The sequence below is a fragment of the Ptychodera flava genome, chromosome 3 (genome assembly GCF_041260155.1).
Source record: "Ptychodera flava strain L36383 chromosome 3, AS_Pfla_20210202, whole genome shotgun sequence".
NCBI classification, from domain to species: domain Eukaryota; kingdom Metazoa; phylum Hemichordata; class Enteropneusta; family Ptychoderidae; genus Ptychodera; species Ptychodera flava.
Window position 1 is genome coordinate 9,472,347 of NC_091930.1, and position 15,543 is coordinate 9,487,889.

The window sequence follows — 15,543 nt, forward strand, 5'->3', positions numbered from 1 at the left end:
TCTTTAATTTTGTCTGTTCATTCGATGAAACCATGAATGGTTGATTTTGGTTAAGCTGTTGCAAAATTAAGTGTTGCATGCAGTACAGATGTTTCTTTATGTCACAGAAGACTTCTATTTTATCACCAGGCCACAAAAAAATTCCAAGCTATTTGAACTTTCATAGAAAGTGATGTCCACAGAAAAATTCAGAAACATGACATGTACTTTTATTCCAATTGCATGAGAATTAAAGAATATTTATTACATCAGAATAACTTGCATTGTTTGGTTTCATACATTCAGTATATGATAAGAAATGGAGAACAGAAGATGTTTTAACTGACAGAGCATTTCACATGACATGCAATAAGATTATAGTAGTTTTACTAGTATAAATTCACTTGTATTTCATGAATAATATTATTTCAAATTAAATTAAGGTCTAATTTTTGCATTTTAAAACCAACAGAGGTTAAGAAAACAGTGTTTAAGACAATCTACAAATGAGTTGTTTGAACAGGTCAATACAGTTCAATAGGTCAGTGACCTATTAGACCAACTATAATACTGAGTACAACTAAAATCACATGAAAACAGAAACACAATTTGACTTATTTTTCAAACACACTTGTTATCTTTATGTTATGCTGTAAAACACATTTTACAGAGAGTTTGTTTCAAAGAAAAGTGAAAAAGGAAATCCAATGCATAGATACATTAATTTCCTAGAAAAGGGGCCCCCTGAAATTGGCCAGTAGTGCACATACACTCCATATTTGATTGGCTGTCCCAGCTAAAGAAAGTGGAATACAAGTATCAAAAATATGATATTCCCTTACCCTCCTAATTGCCCTTTCAATATGTATCCGCAGATGTGCAATCTGCTGGGTTTCTTCAACCTCTTCCTTTGTAAATTGTCCCCTACTATACCTGAATGGTGGAATATTCAATCCAATCCCTTGCTGAGAAAGTAAATCTGATATTAAAAACCCCTTATCAGCCATAACTGAATCCCCCCTTTCAAGATACGGTAACAAACCTGACTGTAAAACAATTTCCTTATCTGAAATACTACCAGAAAAAAGTGCTGACACAAAAGAAACCAACCCACATGGTGAAATTCCCAAGAGCCCTTTAAATGTTGTTGTACTCTTATAATGTGAATAAAGTTCTGAATGTAAAACTAAAGATGATGGATTCTGTACTTCAAATTCAGTACAGTCAAGAATAACCCTTGTAGTGGGATATGTCAATTTAAAGCACTCTGGCATATCTCTGTCAACTACATCCCTAGATATCCAAACTTTCACTGAACCAAGAAAGAAATACAAATAATTCGACCAGGTGATAATTATTCGACTTACAGTTGAAACTGAAATATTGAATCGGCATGCAAGGTCTTGTTCGAATAAATTTAATCTTACTCTACACATAAAAAGAAACAACTGATCTATCAATGATAAGCATGACTGTCGAAACACCTTTTGGGACACTGAGATGGTCTTTTCTTCTCCCTGCTCTATGACACTTCCAAGCACACTTTGAACCTTAGACCACCTCACCATGTTTACAGCAGTTGGTTGTACAGAATTGAAAAATAAAACAAAATCTGAATATGAAGTAAATCCTGTATGAAAACTTATCATACTATTATCATTAGAAAAACGTTCTAAACAAAACCTATCAGATAATAAACATTTGTTTGCATTCTCCAGTTCAGCAATACGTTCTTTTGCTGCTTCCAATTGCTGTTCAGTAGTCAACTTCTCTGGACTGATGGCATAATCATGTTCTGCTGATGGCGGACTCGTCTTTGTGATATTGGTAATTTTCCTAGAAACACAGAAAACAATAAACGATATATAACCATTGTGAAAAAAGTAAGTAGTTACTCTGCATTCCAACATTATTGCAATCAGAAAATAGGGTTTTCCCTAGAGATGATAAAGTTACCAACGTACTGGTAAAGTTAACCTTTAGTTTTGGCATACAATATAACATGTATTACGATAGAATACTTTATTTTCACTTGGAATTTATTTTCACTGCACTCATCCGCCAAAATCCCAGTGAAAATTCTTATTTCTCTTCTTTACACATACACTGATAAGAAAGAGTGATAATAAAATCTCATCATTGATGTCCGTAATTTAGTTTTCAGCAAAAAAAAATCCAGTGAAAATAAAGTATTGCACACTTTGCAAATTGACCAATACTATCAAAATTTCCAGGGAGAACATTGATGTTTTAACATTTTGAAATGTAACGAAACAGATAGATAACATTTCCTTTCATTTAGATTACTGACAACTATATTCTTCAAATCATATTTACTAAATTACCTACTGGTCATCACATGAGCTTTCTGGGTCTGTCAATGGTGATTTTCTTGGTGTTGGTGGTTTACGTGAGGGCGTCTTTCGTGTCCACGCAAACTGTGATGGGATGGCATTATCCTTCAGGCGTTTTCTACCCGTCAGTGTTTTCACATAATCATCCTTTTCAAAATGGTATTCGCAGACCTTTGTTGCACCAGTTATCTAAATACGAATCAAAATATAATTCCGTTTACAATAAAATTGACAGCTGTAAAAAGGCTGGAGTTCCGAAGATGAAGTTGAGGTTTTGCCTGTACTTAGCATAGGGTGGCAAACCAGGTCCTTCCATTCGATCACTCCACAAGCTGTGGTCTGGCTAACGAAATTTCATTGGCGCCGTCAACGCCAACAACTACAGGCAAAAAACCTCGAGTCATGAAACGGCAAAGGCTACTCCGTAAAGCCAGGCTCTCTGCCCAGTCATTTAGAGAAAAAAAAACCGCTCCATATATAGATAAGGAAGCATGTCAAACAAAATATTCACAAATTACGACCCTGTACTTTTGAAGGTATTTTTTTTCAATGGAATTCATAATGAAAACACAGTAGCATTGCACAGCTACTGCCGTCGGACTGTAGGCCTACACAGTAAAATATTACGAAATGGTTGAACCTAATAGGTGCCCTGTGTAAGGTGTACTCATACTTATACTAGTTGGACCCGCCCGGAACCTAGGCGTTCGATCAAATTTCAAACTAGGCTAGAGTCGAGAACAATATTTACCTTAAAATTAGGACCCTCGTCACGTCTTATTTTTACAATCCATTCTGCTCGCCGTCTGGGAGCAACCGGAAAACTATGAAATGAAATGCGTTGGTATCGCCTGTCACTTCGACAAAACGGTACACAGCAGTGGTGTGAAGCCATAGCGTACAGAGAGTATTCTAGCTGAGGCAAGACTGGCGCGGTTTGTTTTCTGGCGGTAATATAGCTAAATGCTGTAAATGTATCAATTATGATCAAAAGAAAATTGAAACAACTTACCTAAAACACGGTTTGTTTACCCGGCGGGTATTTGCGAATGGTCGACGGCACTATGCTCAAACACTTTGTTGCAATAGTCTAGTAAGAGAAAACCACAGTACTTTGTTTCGGTGAATGTAATGGTAGCGGCAAACATCAGTTTTCAGCGAAATTTGTATGAAAATTCAACACACACGTGTGGTATGGCGCCATTGTTTTTAAATACGACTTTGTTTGTTTGTTTGTTGTTTATGCGTCAATATCCTCGTTTGCATTCCAATATGGCCGCTACCTGATAAGGGCGAATCGCGCACAAAACAAGGCACAGCGACTGTGGAGAGTCTACACACGTACGTACAGAGCGCGCGAGACATGTTCTGGCACGTCCAATGAGTCCCTTGAAACAGTGAACGCGCAGATACAGCCGCAGGGGATAAGGCGCCTTGAAACCGTGCGTATTACGGAACGGGCGTTCCGTACAGCTTTTTTAGCGCACGCAAAATTTATTGTTCTCGATGGTAGATGTATGATTATATAAGGTTATTCCCAAAATACCGGGATTTATGTCCGAGTACATCGTGCAGAGGAGGTATTGTCCTAGACGCGTAGCGTCGAGGTCAATACCGAAACGTACGATGTAAGAAGACATAAATTCCGGTATTTTGGGAATAACCTTGTTATTATACATCTTTTTAGTCCAACTTTACGTGAAAAAAGTCGAAATTTAAGCGTTTTGTTAATGCTTCTCGCGCACTGCACTGAGTGATCGCTAGTCGAGTAGCCCACGAACGCGTTCAGCGCGTCCGCTAAGCGCACAGAACGAAATTTCAACCCGCACTGCGCAGTGCACGTGGTAGAAATTTTACGTCAGCAGCATAACTTCACTCAAATTCACCGGTTTAGGACTGACCATGATTTACTTTGTAAAGTACTGAATGCTTAGAAGCATATGTTTTAGCAAAAAAACATTAAATATTCGCTTCTTTTTTGACGTGTTGATGGAAAGGTGTTTCGAGGTCAAAGGTCAAATAGCGTCCAATAACACCTAAGGGAAGGACCATTAGATCTTGGGAGAGGGGAGTGGTCACAATGAAATTGTGAATTTTTTTTTACTATTTTTAATTTCTAAAAAAAAATTTCCAATTGAGATTAGCTGTGCAAATTTTTTTTTTCAGAGTAAATTTTCAGAATTTTAATTTTTTTTTAGTTCGTCGCTGTCTGAAGATAAAGAGGGCAAACATGTGGTGCCAAGCACCACAAGCGGCCACGCAAGCGGTCACTGGGGGGAGGTCAGGAGAGGGGTGTCCCCCTCCTGCTGTTGGAGCTTTTGAAAAATAGAGATAAAAATGGTGTTATTTGGTGGCACTTTTGGAGCATTTTTTTCGGATTACACATCTTCCTCTGAAACATGGTCTTCTTGCTCCTCAGTAGCTTCGTATAGTTTTGAAAATTGACTATTTTGGTTTCCTGGTTTCCTTTTCTACTGCGTGGTGAAATGCCTACATTCACCCCACCAAACATCATGCATATCTCATGATTTACAATTGATTTTGACAAGCTGAGAAGCTGTTTGCAAATATAGTAAAATTTGCATATTTGTGTTTGAGAGTAATTGTTGCCCTTTTTGATCAAAACATCTATTTCTCTGTAGCAGCATGTCCAAATTGATTAGATGTGTATAGATGTGGTGAAATTTCAATATTTGTCTTTTTAGGGCAATTTATGCCTTTCATGGTCAAAAAATCTGTATTCTCTGAAAGGGCTTGTCCAATTTCTTTGAAATTTGCAACATAAGTCCCTTAAGATTTGTTTAAATCGTGCTCTTTTTTGTGGTGGAAAAATTCTTCAGATAATTGTTATTCAGTATTTGCTACACACAAACAATTATTCATGCAGATTTATTCAGTATTTGCTATCAAGAAACTTTCAAAGTTTAACCCTTTTGTGTGTTTTTTGTGTTTTGATTTGTTGGATGGATGGCATTCTACGTAGTGTATTGTTGAAAGTTAAAAAATGTGTTGCTGTTGTTTTTGAGGCTGTTTTTTGAGAAAAAGCATTGAAAATGACTTTTTAAAAGCAAAATAATGCATAATGACTTGATATGTTGTTTATCATTATTGAAGTGTTTCTACTTATTCACCCATTCTTGCATTCATCATCATAAAATGCTGTGAAAACAATGAACATGATGTGGCCTTCATCTGTTTACCTTGATCTTAAAAGGCAAATATAACTTTCTGTCTTGACAATCATACCATAGCTTCAATGTTTTACCTAGTGTACCTGCTTGGTTTGTACGCAGGAAACAAGTAGAAAACGGGCTCTATAATTTTCAAGTGATAAGAATTCAAAAGTCCTGAAAAGATAAAATAATCACAACTTCCAGTATAAGGGATACAGTCACTCTAAATGTATAGTTTAAAAATTAAAAATGTGCCTGGAGGATATACTAAAAATACAGAAAGTTGCTTCCTGTTGGTAAAATCTAAAAAACAATTCAAGACTTTAAAGACTTTTGCAGATTTTTTTTACGCATTTGTCTTCTTATTTTATTTTATTTTATTTTGCAAACTAGTTTGAAGATTTTTGTTTCCTAACTTTCTGCTCTGAAAATGTTTTTATTCAGTTTTTGACCATCTTCTCCCAAGATCTAATGGTCCGTCTCTTAAGTTATTGTACTCCGCGTTGTAGTCCGCGTTCTCTGATACCGAAACTTACGGTACGATGAAACTCCATAGGTCACAGACGTAGGTGTATAATAATGTGCTTGATTGAGGGTTTTTTTTAACTCGTCACCCCTTTATGTGCTGCTATAGGGTCATTCACTTTGACAAGTGACAAATTTAATAATTTTGCTCTAAATATGCATATGTCAAAAGGTTGTACATGTTTATCTTTCGCCTACAAGCACAAAGTGTAAACAAATCATTAATGATGAAAGTATTAACGGAAGAGGGACTGATAACCTATGATATGCATATTTAAAGGGAATTACATGGTCATTTCATACTTTATTTTATGCAAGTAACCTTTATATTTAAGAAGTGTATTTACAAATACTGTGCGAAGAAAGGGAGAACTCCTAACAATGTACGGCAATGAAGCAATAAAAGGCGTTACCTTTGAAGTCTTCGTGCTAGTATCTGAAACTATGTTTTCGTTTCTTCAAGTTCCATATCTGGCTGTTCTACGATGGAAGACAATGAACTCTAATACGTTGGGGGAGAATCCGCAAAAAAGCGTAAGCTTTTTGTTGCAAAAGGCGACAAATGTACCATCTTTTGACATGTTACGCAATAATAACAAAGTGGACAAAATGGTCACATACCACAGTGAAGCTCCCTTTCAGTGCTTTCAGAGGATTTCAATTCGGTGCCACAACTTAGTGTATGAGACGTACTCAGTGCATGTACCAACAAAAGTCACTGACTCGTTGATTAATTACAGTAAACCAGAGTGGTGCAGCCGTTCTGTCTCGACTGAGAGATAAACATTTGGTTACTCTTGATACATAATGAAAGTATTTTACGATTGCAGCATAGAGTTTAAGAGCTAAAGACGTTTCCTCAGCTGAAACTAAATAAAAAACACATTTTGTTGTTTTACCTATCAACTGAAACTTCAAGACAACTACGTTGTAGATAAAGTGCAATCAACTGATCACCTATCGGTCTACACAGAGCTGTTCCATGCTGGTTTACTGTAATTATTCAATGAGTCGCTGACCTTGAATGTGTCATGATACACATTAGTTTGTACATGCAATGTGTCCGTCTCATACACTGACTTGTGGCACCGAATAGAAAGCCACTGTTAGAGTTGTGTCTGAGGGAGGGGATATAGCAGGCAAAGTGCATACGATTTACGATAACCAAAATGAGATCACGTACGTGTCTTGAGTGATGTTTACGTGCCCAAGAAAACGCAGCGGAACATGCGCAGTGGAACATATCGTTATACACAAAGAACGGCTGTTCACTGTATTCTTACATGCACGTCACGAAATTACGGCTCAGTTTCTTTGAAGTAGTGGCTATATAAATCACAATGGTGACAATGCAAACGCACCTTATCTCGTGACCTCGCCAGACCTGTGACTTTACTCCTTTGTGCGGATAGGTAGACGTACAATTGCAGTCGTGAATTCCTCTCTCACAAAGAAACAGCGTTATACCAGACTCTATAATATGCATAAAACCATTCAATGTCGAGATTTGTTTTTTCAATGTTTCTTCACTGAGCTGTTTAGCTGTTTACGCCTCCCCAAACGCCAACACCTCCTCTATTTTGAGTTTTTGCTGGGTCTTAACAGTCAAGTTTTGATCCCATGAAGAAAAAAATATAAAGTAATGATTAACAGCTACAGCGTAGGAGTGTCTACATCAAAGTTGAGCATTATTTTAAAGTTTCTTTAAATCAAACTTTAACCGTATCGTAGTGAAGAACCGTCTAAATGTTATCTTTATGACGGAGAAATTCTGCATAGCTGTTTCTAACAATTAGCAATAGCAAGTTTTATCGTTTGTGGAGCGGTCTGCAGTTGAACCTGCAGATAAATTACAACTTCTTGGGGATTATATATAGTAATGCTTAAATGGCAACTGTAAGTAAGAACTCCACTCGGATAGTTAATTTCTGCCCCTTAGCTGCCTTAGAAATAAAAACACAGTACGGCCTCATGATGCAATTAATTCACTTTTCTTAGCAAAATTTGTAAGTTGTCTGAGAGGGAATTGTATCATTGTGCTTGAAGACAGTTGAGTCGTAATGGGTTAGTGTCTGGATGTCAATTGAGGTATGCGTTTGACGTCATAAATTTTATGCAAATGTTCACCTTTGGATTGACTCTCACGAAAACACCCACCTCTTAACGGCTAAGGACATTACTGTGTATAACAGCACCCTAAACGTCTGTTAGAAGTTATAAGAATCATGTTGAGTACACAAAGTAACAGTAGAAGGGGAAGCACTGGCAGTCAGAACAGTTCCGGTGGCGACGAATACACTGAGCGTGATTGTCAGCGCATTGCAGCTGAAACCGACGCCGCCATTGCGAGTCTTCGCACCATGGGTCCGTCTGCATTTGCCACGGGTCACCTGCCCGACGACAAGGAAAATGAAGCCAAGCCAGATACCGACGAGGGAGGTGAAGCTGCCGCCACTTCTTCAAGTGCAAGAACCCCTTGGAGAAATCCAAAGAAGGTTGGAAAGAAAGACAAGAAGCCAAAGTAAGTGTATTGGTATCATGCATATTGAGGTGAATAAAATGTAGGTCAGGGTTTAGCTCGTAATGTAGCTACACCATAACTACCAAAGAGTTTTCAAATGTAGCTTACTCATTTTGCAGTGCTATGTTCATCGAGGTGTTATCGACGCTTGCGCGGACGTGATCTGCTGACGGGTACATTGCACCTCCTTGGTGTCTCAGATCTAACTGCATATATTTCTTATTAAATATTTCTGTCTACTGAAAAGGAGTTCAAGGTAATTAAACAGAGGGTTCTAACGGTATTTCATAATTTTAAATATTCTTAGTTAACACCATTAATGATGATGACGATAGTTACAACAATAATAGCATCAACAAAAATAACAACAGCAACAAAATAATAATATATATAGTTATTATTGTTCGTTTTTTGTTGCCGTTGTTCACATAATTATCACACGGTAGGAAGATTTTGTCAAATATTTTCTCACGGAAAAAACGGGAACAGGCACAATTTAAAAGCTCAGCGGTGTGAAGAGATAGGGTGCAGAAAAAAATGTCCGTGTTGAAAGGGGGTGGCTTGAAAATTTCAAAGCATAATGGGAGCCTAAAATTTGTTTACTCAAAGCAAACCATACAGCTGTCATTCAGAATGGGGCAGAAATCAGTTCGTAACTCAACCTATCTTCTGGGGCTAGACAATGAAAATACTATTTTTTCAACGACTGGCGATAGCACCCTCTCTATATTTCTCACGAGTAATATTTTGTCAATGGCAACCTGAACGGTTTGTACCAGTGAACACTTACGATAACGTTCTAAGTGTTGGCATGCGTAACAAGAGCAAAGTAAATTCTTATAGGGGTACTAAAAGGTCATACAATGTGATTTGCCGAAAGATGCTCAGGATAACTAAGCAATCGGAAATATACAACTAGTTATGTTTCGAAAATATGTGTCTAATAGTGTGTACGGTTTACTAACACGTAAATTGTATTGATGTATTGGTAAAACTCCAATATCGTATTTATTATACTACCAGCACCCAAATTTTGTGAAGTCCATCCTGTGGTCTCTAATTTTGAAAATTTTGTTAAATATAAAAGTTAACAATAGCCATGGCAACTTCAATGAGCGTCCGTCAAATCCTTCAAGCTTTATATGCTAATTAAGTTGTAAAAACTCATTAATTACGGAAATTATGTAATATTACCTAACAAGAAAATGCAAATATGTTTCACTACTAGTACTTAACTTTATCATGAACATACATAGCACTTTCATCGACTTTAATAAAGTCCCTCAACTTCTCAAAATCGAGTCCCCGAGTTATCACTCATTTTGAAAATTTAACTAAAACATACAAATTACCTATAAGCAGACATTGTATCAGCTTTGACATGAAATGTAAAAATCATTTTATTGATACAACTGAAGTATTATCCTATCAATGTCTAGGGTAATTTCACGGACTTTGGTAGAGTCCTTCCGGTGTTTTGTCCGTAATTGGGAAAGTTCGTTTAATATGCAAATGAGTAACTAGGTGATTTAGAAATGTCGAGGCATTTTTATAAATATTTATCATAGTATCTTAAATGTACTGACCAAGGTTTGTCATCCTTTATAAGGCCTATTCAAATATATTTCTAACTAGGGAAATTCATCATATATGCAAACTAGTAATTAGTGGAAGTAAAAATGCCAAAACGACTCTCTACAACCGTTGTATGAAAGAATCTTTAAAGTACATGAAAACAAGCATCGGCAACCGAGTAAATTCAGATATAAATCCCTAATTAGGAAGCTGTCAGATAGGCAAATCAGTAATTGGCTGATCTTAAAATGATATATATCAATTTCATTTCTATTATATCATAATATTTTCAATATAAATAGACAAATTAGTAAACTTTGGTTGATTAAATCGAAAATGTATCATACTTATTGAAGTTTACATTATATGCGACTGGGTACAACCTTAAATGTCACCCCTACATATCTCTCACAGTTAATATATCTTAGTAGCCTTTCTTAATGTACATTCGTTCTTTTTCTAAAATAATTAATTATGGAAGCCACATCCACTAAAATCTGATGGGATTTTATCAATGCCAAACAAATTCATGCATCGAAATTGATTTGACTTGGATATACCTATCCAGATATTTCGGGTAATAGACTGACATACAAAAAAACCGGATAGACGTGGATAGATGTCCATCGGTCAATTGCCGACGTGTGTGAACAGATGATCTTAAGCTGACACTATATGTTAGGTACTGAATATTCATTCTCAAAAAATTTGTAGCTCTTTTTAGTACGTTTAAAAGTTATCACGATACAAGATTCACTTCAATCACCAAGTCCGGCTCTTTATTTCATTAGATCAAAATGAATGAATTTGTTCCTTTTCTTTTACTTTCTTGACCTAAATAGGAAGCATATGGGAAACAAGGCCTTGATAGCGAGCTATAATTGGGGTGGTCCAATCCAGGGAGGTGTAAGCGATGCAATTCATTTATTAGTCCGTCTACTTCGTAAGTACGGAATCTCTGTTTACTGCACTACCCTGACAGCTACTGAAGAAGAAATAAAAGAGGCGAGAGAATATGGAGTTGAGCTCATAGCGCCATCACCGGTTCCAAAATTCAAGAACAGGGATGAAACGCCCAACCCTGACTGGCTGTATCATCACAAAGATTACTTTCCGAATTTGAAGGAGTTGACCAATGTCCGATTTGTCTTCGGATTCGGAATGATAACCTCCGAGGCCGCTTTTGAAATTGAAAGAGATGTGTTCAAGAGGGCATCATTTTACTTGATAAATCTATACGACAGTGATTTTATTACGCCTGTCATTGCCAATTGTGGTGATAGAGAACTCGAGCATCGCCGAAAGTGCCAATCTGACGAGGGCAAAGATTCGAGCTGCGTCTTTTCCAGTGGAGGCAGTATTTTCGAAGAATACGAAAAGATATACCAAACATATCCTAACATAAAACATTTCAGGCTATCACCAATGATAGACGAGAATTACTTCAAGATTTCATCCCCTAAACCTGTTGACAAACGTGGAAAATTTCAAATTCTCTCTCTGTTTCAAGAACATGAACTAGCTTCTTTGAAAAGTGACAGTCCAATCATGAAGGCCATGAACTCGGTGGCAGACTCCTTTCACAAAAGCAAGAAATCGCCTCTAAAATGGAAAATTCTTGGGGTACCAAAGCTCTGTGAATCCACTCTTCTGGAACGTATGGATCCACATCCAAAATTAAATGTTGTCCTTGGCCGAATGCCATCAGCTGAACACTTGTACAATGAACTTGGACAAACAAATCTTGTCCTCCTTCATGACTTTTCCGTACATTATGTTAATCTGACACTAGCAGCCATGTGTGCTGCTGTTCCTATCATTATTCCTGAGGGATCTCAAAGCCATGAGCTGATCGAGGTGCATATGCCTGAATATGAAGAAAGCCTTGTCGTTGATATGAGTGATTCCGATAAGTTGCAGGACCGTATCAGTGAATTTCTGTGTAAATACGACACTACCCTGAAAAGGGCGAATGACATCAAAACTGCACTAGAGAGTAAGATAAGGCCGGAGTTGGAGAAAACTAATAAGGATTTCTTCAGAGTGGTGAAGCATGATGCTAAAATTAAATGGGGTATCACCTTAAAGAGAAACACTCTACCTCCGCAACACAAGGTATGAACCGTAAAATAGATTGTGATATAACTCTATCGATGATAATCAAACGTGTATGCCAAATGCCTTAACACCAGAGCCAGCCTGTCATTTACCTCCTTCACTGACATGAGGCACTTCACATTTTTACTATGTTGCCTTGATGGAATAAGATAGGAACATTTGATGGTAAAAAAGTTTCTTCTTGCTCTTTTGTATAGAAAGAGTCGTCGTTTATATGTTCTAGTAACTTGCTTTATATGCTTTTTTATTTACTTGTTTATTTGTTTGTTTATTTGTCAGTTATTCGACAAGTTATGCAGAAAATAATGAAAACGCAAAAGACAGAGCCTTACAAAGTTTCGGGAAACATGAAATTGCGGGAACGTAATCCAGGTAAATATTATCTCCATCATTTCTTCGTTCAAGTAGACTAAACAATTATTCCTTAACTATGTCATTGAGTTCCTTGCTGATACGGAAATTCTAAATGCAACATATTTTTATGTGGGAACGAGCATAATTAGTTGCAGAGGTTTGGGGTTTGGGCAAGAAGAGAAACTTAAGGTGTAGCAAAACAGACTGGGTGTTCCGATGGGGATTTGAAAATTCCAGAGTACCAAGGGGACCTCCAATGCAAATCATATCATAAATCAATCTGAATGAGGCACAACACAATTGTTACACAAATCAGCTTTTTGAGGCTATTTAATGAAAAAGCTGCGTTTCATTGGTTAACGATCACAAACTCTCTGTGCTTGTGAATTCTACAATTATCATGACTGACAATTGTTGGAATGCCAAATGACAGCATCACGGATATCGCTAGTTTTGTTACATTTTGTCCAACAGACTGATAACATTTTGATGAAACTCCAAAATCATTTCGGTTGCATGCCTATAGCACTACTAATTACCCTATTGAAGTGGATTACATTCACGGCAATGGTCAAATGTATACAAATGCACAATTGAAAACGGATTTTCCATAGTTTGTGCCATCGTAGAATGAAATGACACTTCTAGATCGAATTCAAAAAAAATTTCGTGTACACAAAGGCGCTTCTCGTCACCTTAATCTGGTTAAGTACATTCTATTAATTGTCATACAAATGTAAATGTACAGATTAAGCTATGTACTAGTTTGTACCATAACCTACCACATACACAGATGACACTTTCAGGTGAAACTCCGGTGTAAATTTCTTTGTACCAAAATGCGCGTTCAATCACTGTACTCCTGACAAGTATATTTGGTATCTAAATTCATACTGGTATGTGTATGCATCGCCTGTATTGCCTCCTGCTGTGTGTAAACATGTATAGTTTAGCTTTATGTGTCTACCCACCTACCTACCTACCTACGTACCTACCTGTCTATCTATCTATCTATCTACCTACCTACCTGTCTATCTATCTATCTATCTATCTATCTATCTATCTATCTATCTATCTATCTATCTATCCATCCATCTATCTTAGTATCATAAAAAATCATACATATCTACACTATTGATAGATATGCACATAAGCCGTCACTGTATAGGAGCTTATTGGTTAAGTTAGCGCCAATCGGCTCTACATATTTATATTGGCGATCGGTTCGGGCCTCAATATTTTTTATTGCGAACTCTTAGCAGGCTCTGAAAATGTTTAACTTTATTTTTTTAGGGGGGGGGGGGGGTAGCTGCAGAAAAAAATGTTCATGAAATATTTATCTTTCATCCATTCAATCTATTGTGCTCGTTCCCTTATGTTGGCATACCTTGCAACAAATATATCTCACATAGCTCCCATAGCGCAATTGTAAAACGTAACGTCACCTGCTTTCCTAACTGTTGTAGGTGATATGACGGTGAGACTTGGAGTGAGCGAAGTCGTCCCAGTGAGAGGAAAGACGGTTGAGGATGTTGAGAGAGGTTTCTATGAAAGTGAGGAGGTCGGGGAGAAAACTGGAGAAGTTCGTCAGATACTGGATGGGGTACACGATGAAATGCATGTAAGAGACCAGGGTGGTGGAAGCATTTCGTATGTAATGGCTTGTCAGTCATTAGATGCACTGGAGTCTTTAAGGTCAGAGTACGAGAAAGGAAGACTCCAGGACATGATGGAAGATAAAGTTCTCTCTGAGAAACTCCTGGATAAAATTGGAGCATTTCACCTGGAAATTGACACAACCATTGACTATGAAGAGTATTTTATTTGCAGAAACAGAGCTGATCCAAAAATATGGTAAATAGACCAATCAACTGCATGTCTTCGTCTCTCTTGCTCTCCTACTGAGTACAAGGAGTACCAGATATAACTGATATAATGACATGGTTATCTTTGGTTTACAATACACAGTTAAATGTTATTATTGCAGCGCCCACTACGTTGCTAAATAGCCTCACATTGTTAGCAGTTACTTAAAAGAATCCGAGTGGAACACTATGATATCAAGTGCCATATAAAGTAAATATGTCACTTACTTACTGTGAACCATGATAACGTCTTAAAACCAATAAACAATAGAACACAGTTAATAAGTTCATATTGGTTTGATTTTCTAATCACTGTAATCTGTCACTGAGAAATATTGCAACTTTATGTATAGCAGTTCAACTGTTTGGTTTCAATCCTCAGAACAATAGATTTCATTAAACTTGTATAGACCCTATTTCGCTTTAAATGTCTTCATAGCCTTTTCTATCGTTTTTGTCCCCTGTGTTTAGGGTTACCGGTGCAAAAGCGAGACACTAAATGCAATCAAACTCAGGAGCCAGACACGACTGATCGTACATTCAAAAGGATGAATAGAGCCAGAGACCTCCTGAGAGAATATGAAATGGAGGGTGACAAGGTGACTGAGAGCCAGATAAACATGCTTGACCAGCTTTTGCAAGAGAAGGAGAAGAAGAGACGGGAATATCAAGAATCAAAGGAGCAGATGTTTGAACAACAGAAGTTGGCAAAATTTGGTGGCAAAGGTTTGGCATTTACATTTTAAGTGTGAGAGTGCTTTATGCAAAAGCACATGATCGTAAATAATAAAAAAATACAATCTTCAAAGTACTGCACAGTTGCTTATGTTTCATGCATCTTGTAATCGTCAGACAGGTATAGTTGTCCCTTCAGCCTATTATGTTATTTACAGTCTATTATGTTATATGCCGAGATAGATAGATAGATAGATAGATAGATAGATAGATAGATAGATAGATAGATAGATAGACGGTAAATATTGATGAAAAGTTGAAATCAGGACTTGGACATTACTCAAAGTTTCAAGCTACGACGTATGTCCTGTGCAGCAATCATCACCCGAACTTTACAAATCAAA

General features: G+C 37.1%; 1 protein-coding gene and 1 long non-coding RNA gene across 2 annotated transcripts; one reads left to right on the forward strand and one right to left on the reverse strand.

The window, feature by feature from the left end:
• Window positions 1–565: 565 nt before the first annotated feature.
• Window positions 566–3,623, reverse strand: LOC139124883 (uncharacterized). The gene is made up of 3 exons (XR_011550083.1): window positions 3,346–3,623; window positions 2,329–2,522; window positions 566–1,815 (listed from the first exon to the last, which is right to left on the reverse strand). It is a non-coding gene; the product is annotated as an uncharacterized lncRNA (long non-coding RNA).
• Window positions 3,624–8,219: 4,596 nt separating this feature from the next.
• On the forward strand, window positions 8,220–12,604 carry LOC139124889 (uncharacterized). Its single transcript, XM_070690996.1, has 3 exons — window positions 8,220–8,552; window positions 10,970–12,242; window positions 12,525–12,604. Exons 1-3 carry the CDS (start codon window positions 8,257–8,259, stop codon window positions 12,549–12,551), a joined length of 1,596 nt encoding a protein of 531 aa, XP_070547097.1. The 5' UTR covers window positions 8,220–8,256; the 3' UTR covers window positions 12,552–12,604.
• Window positions 12,605–15,543: the final 2,939 nt, after the last annotated feature.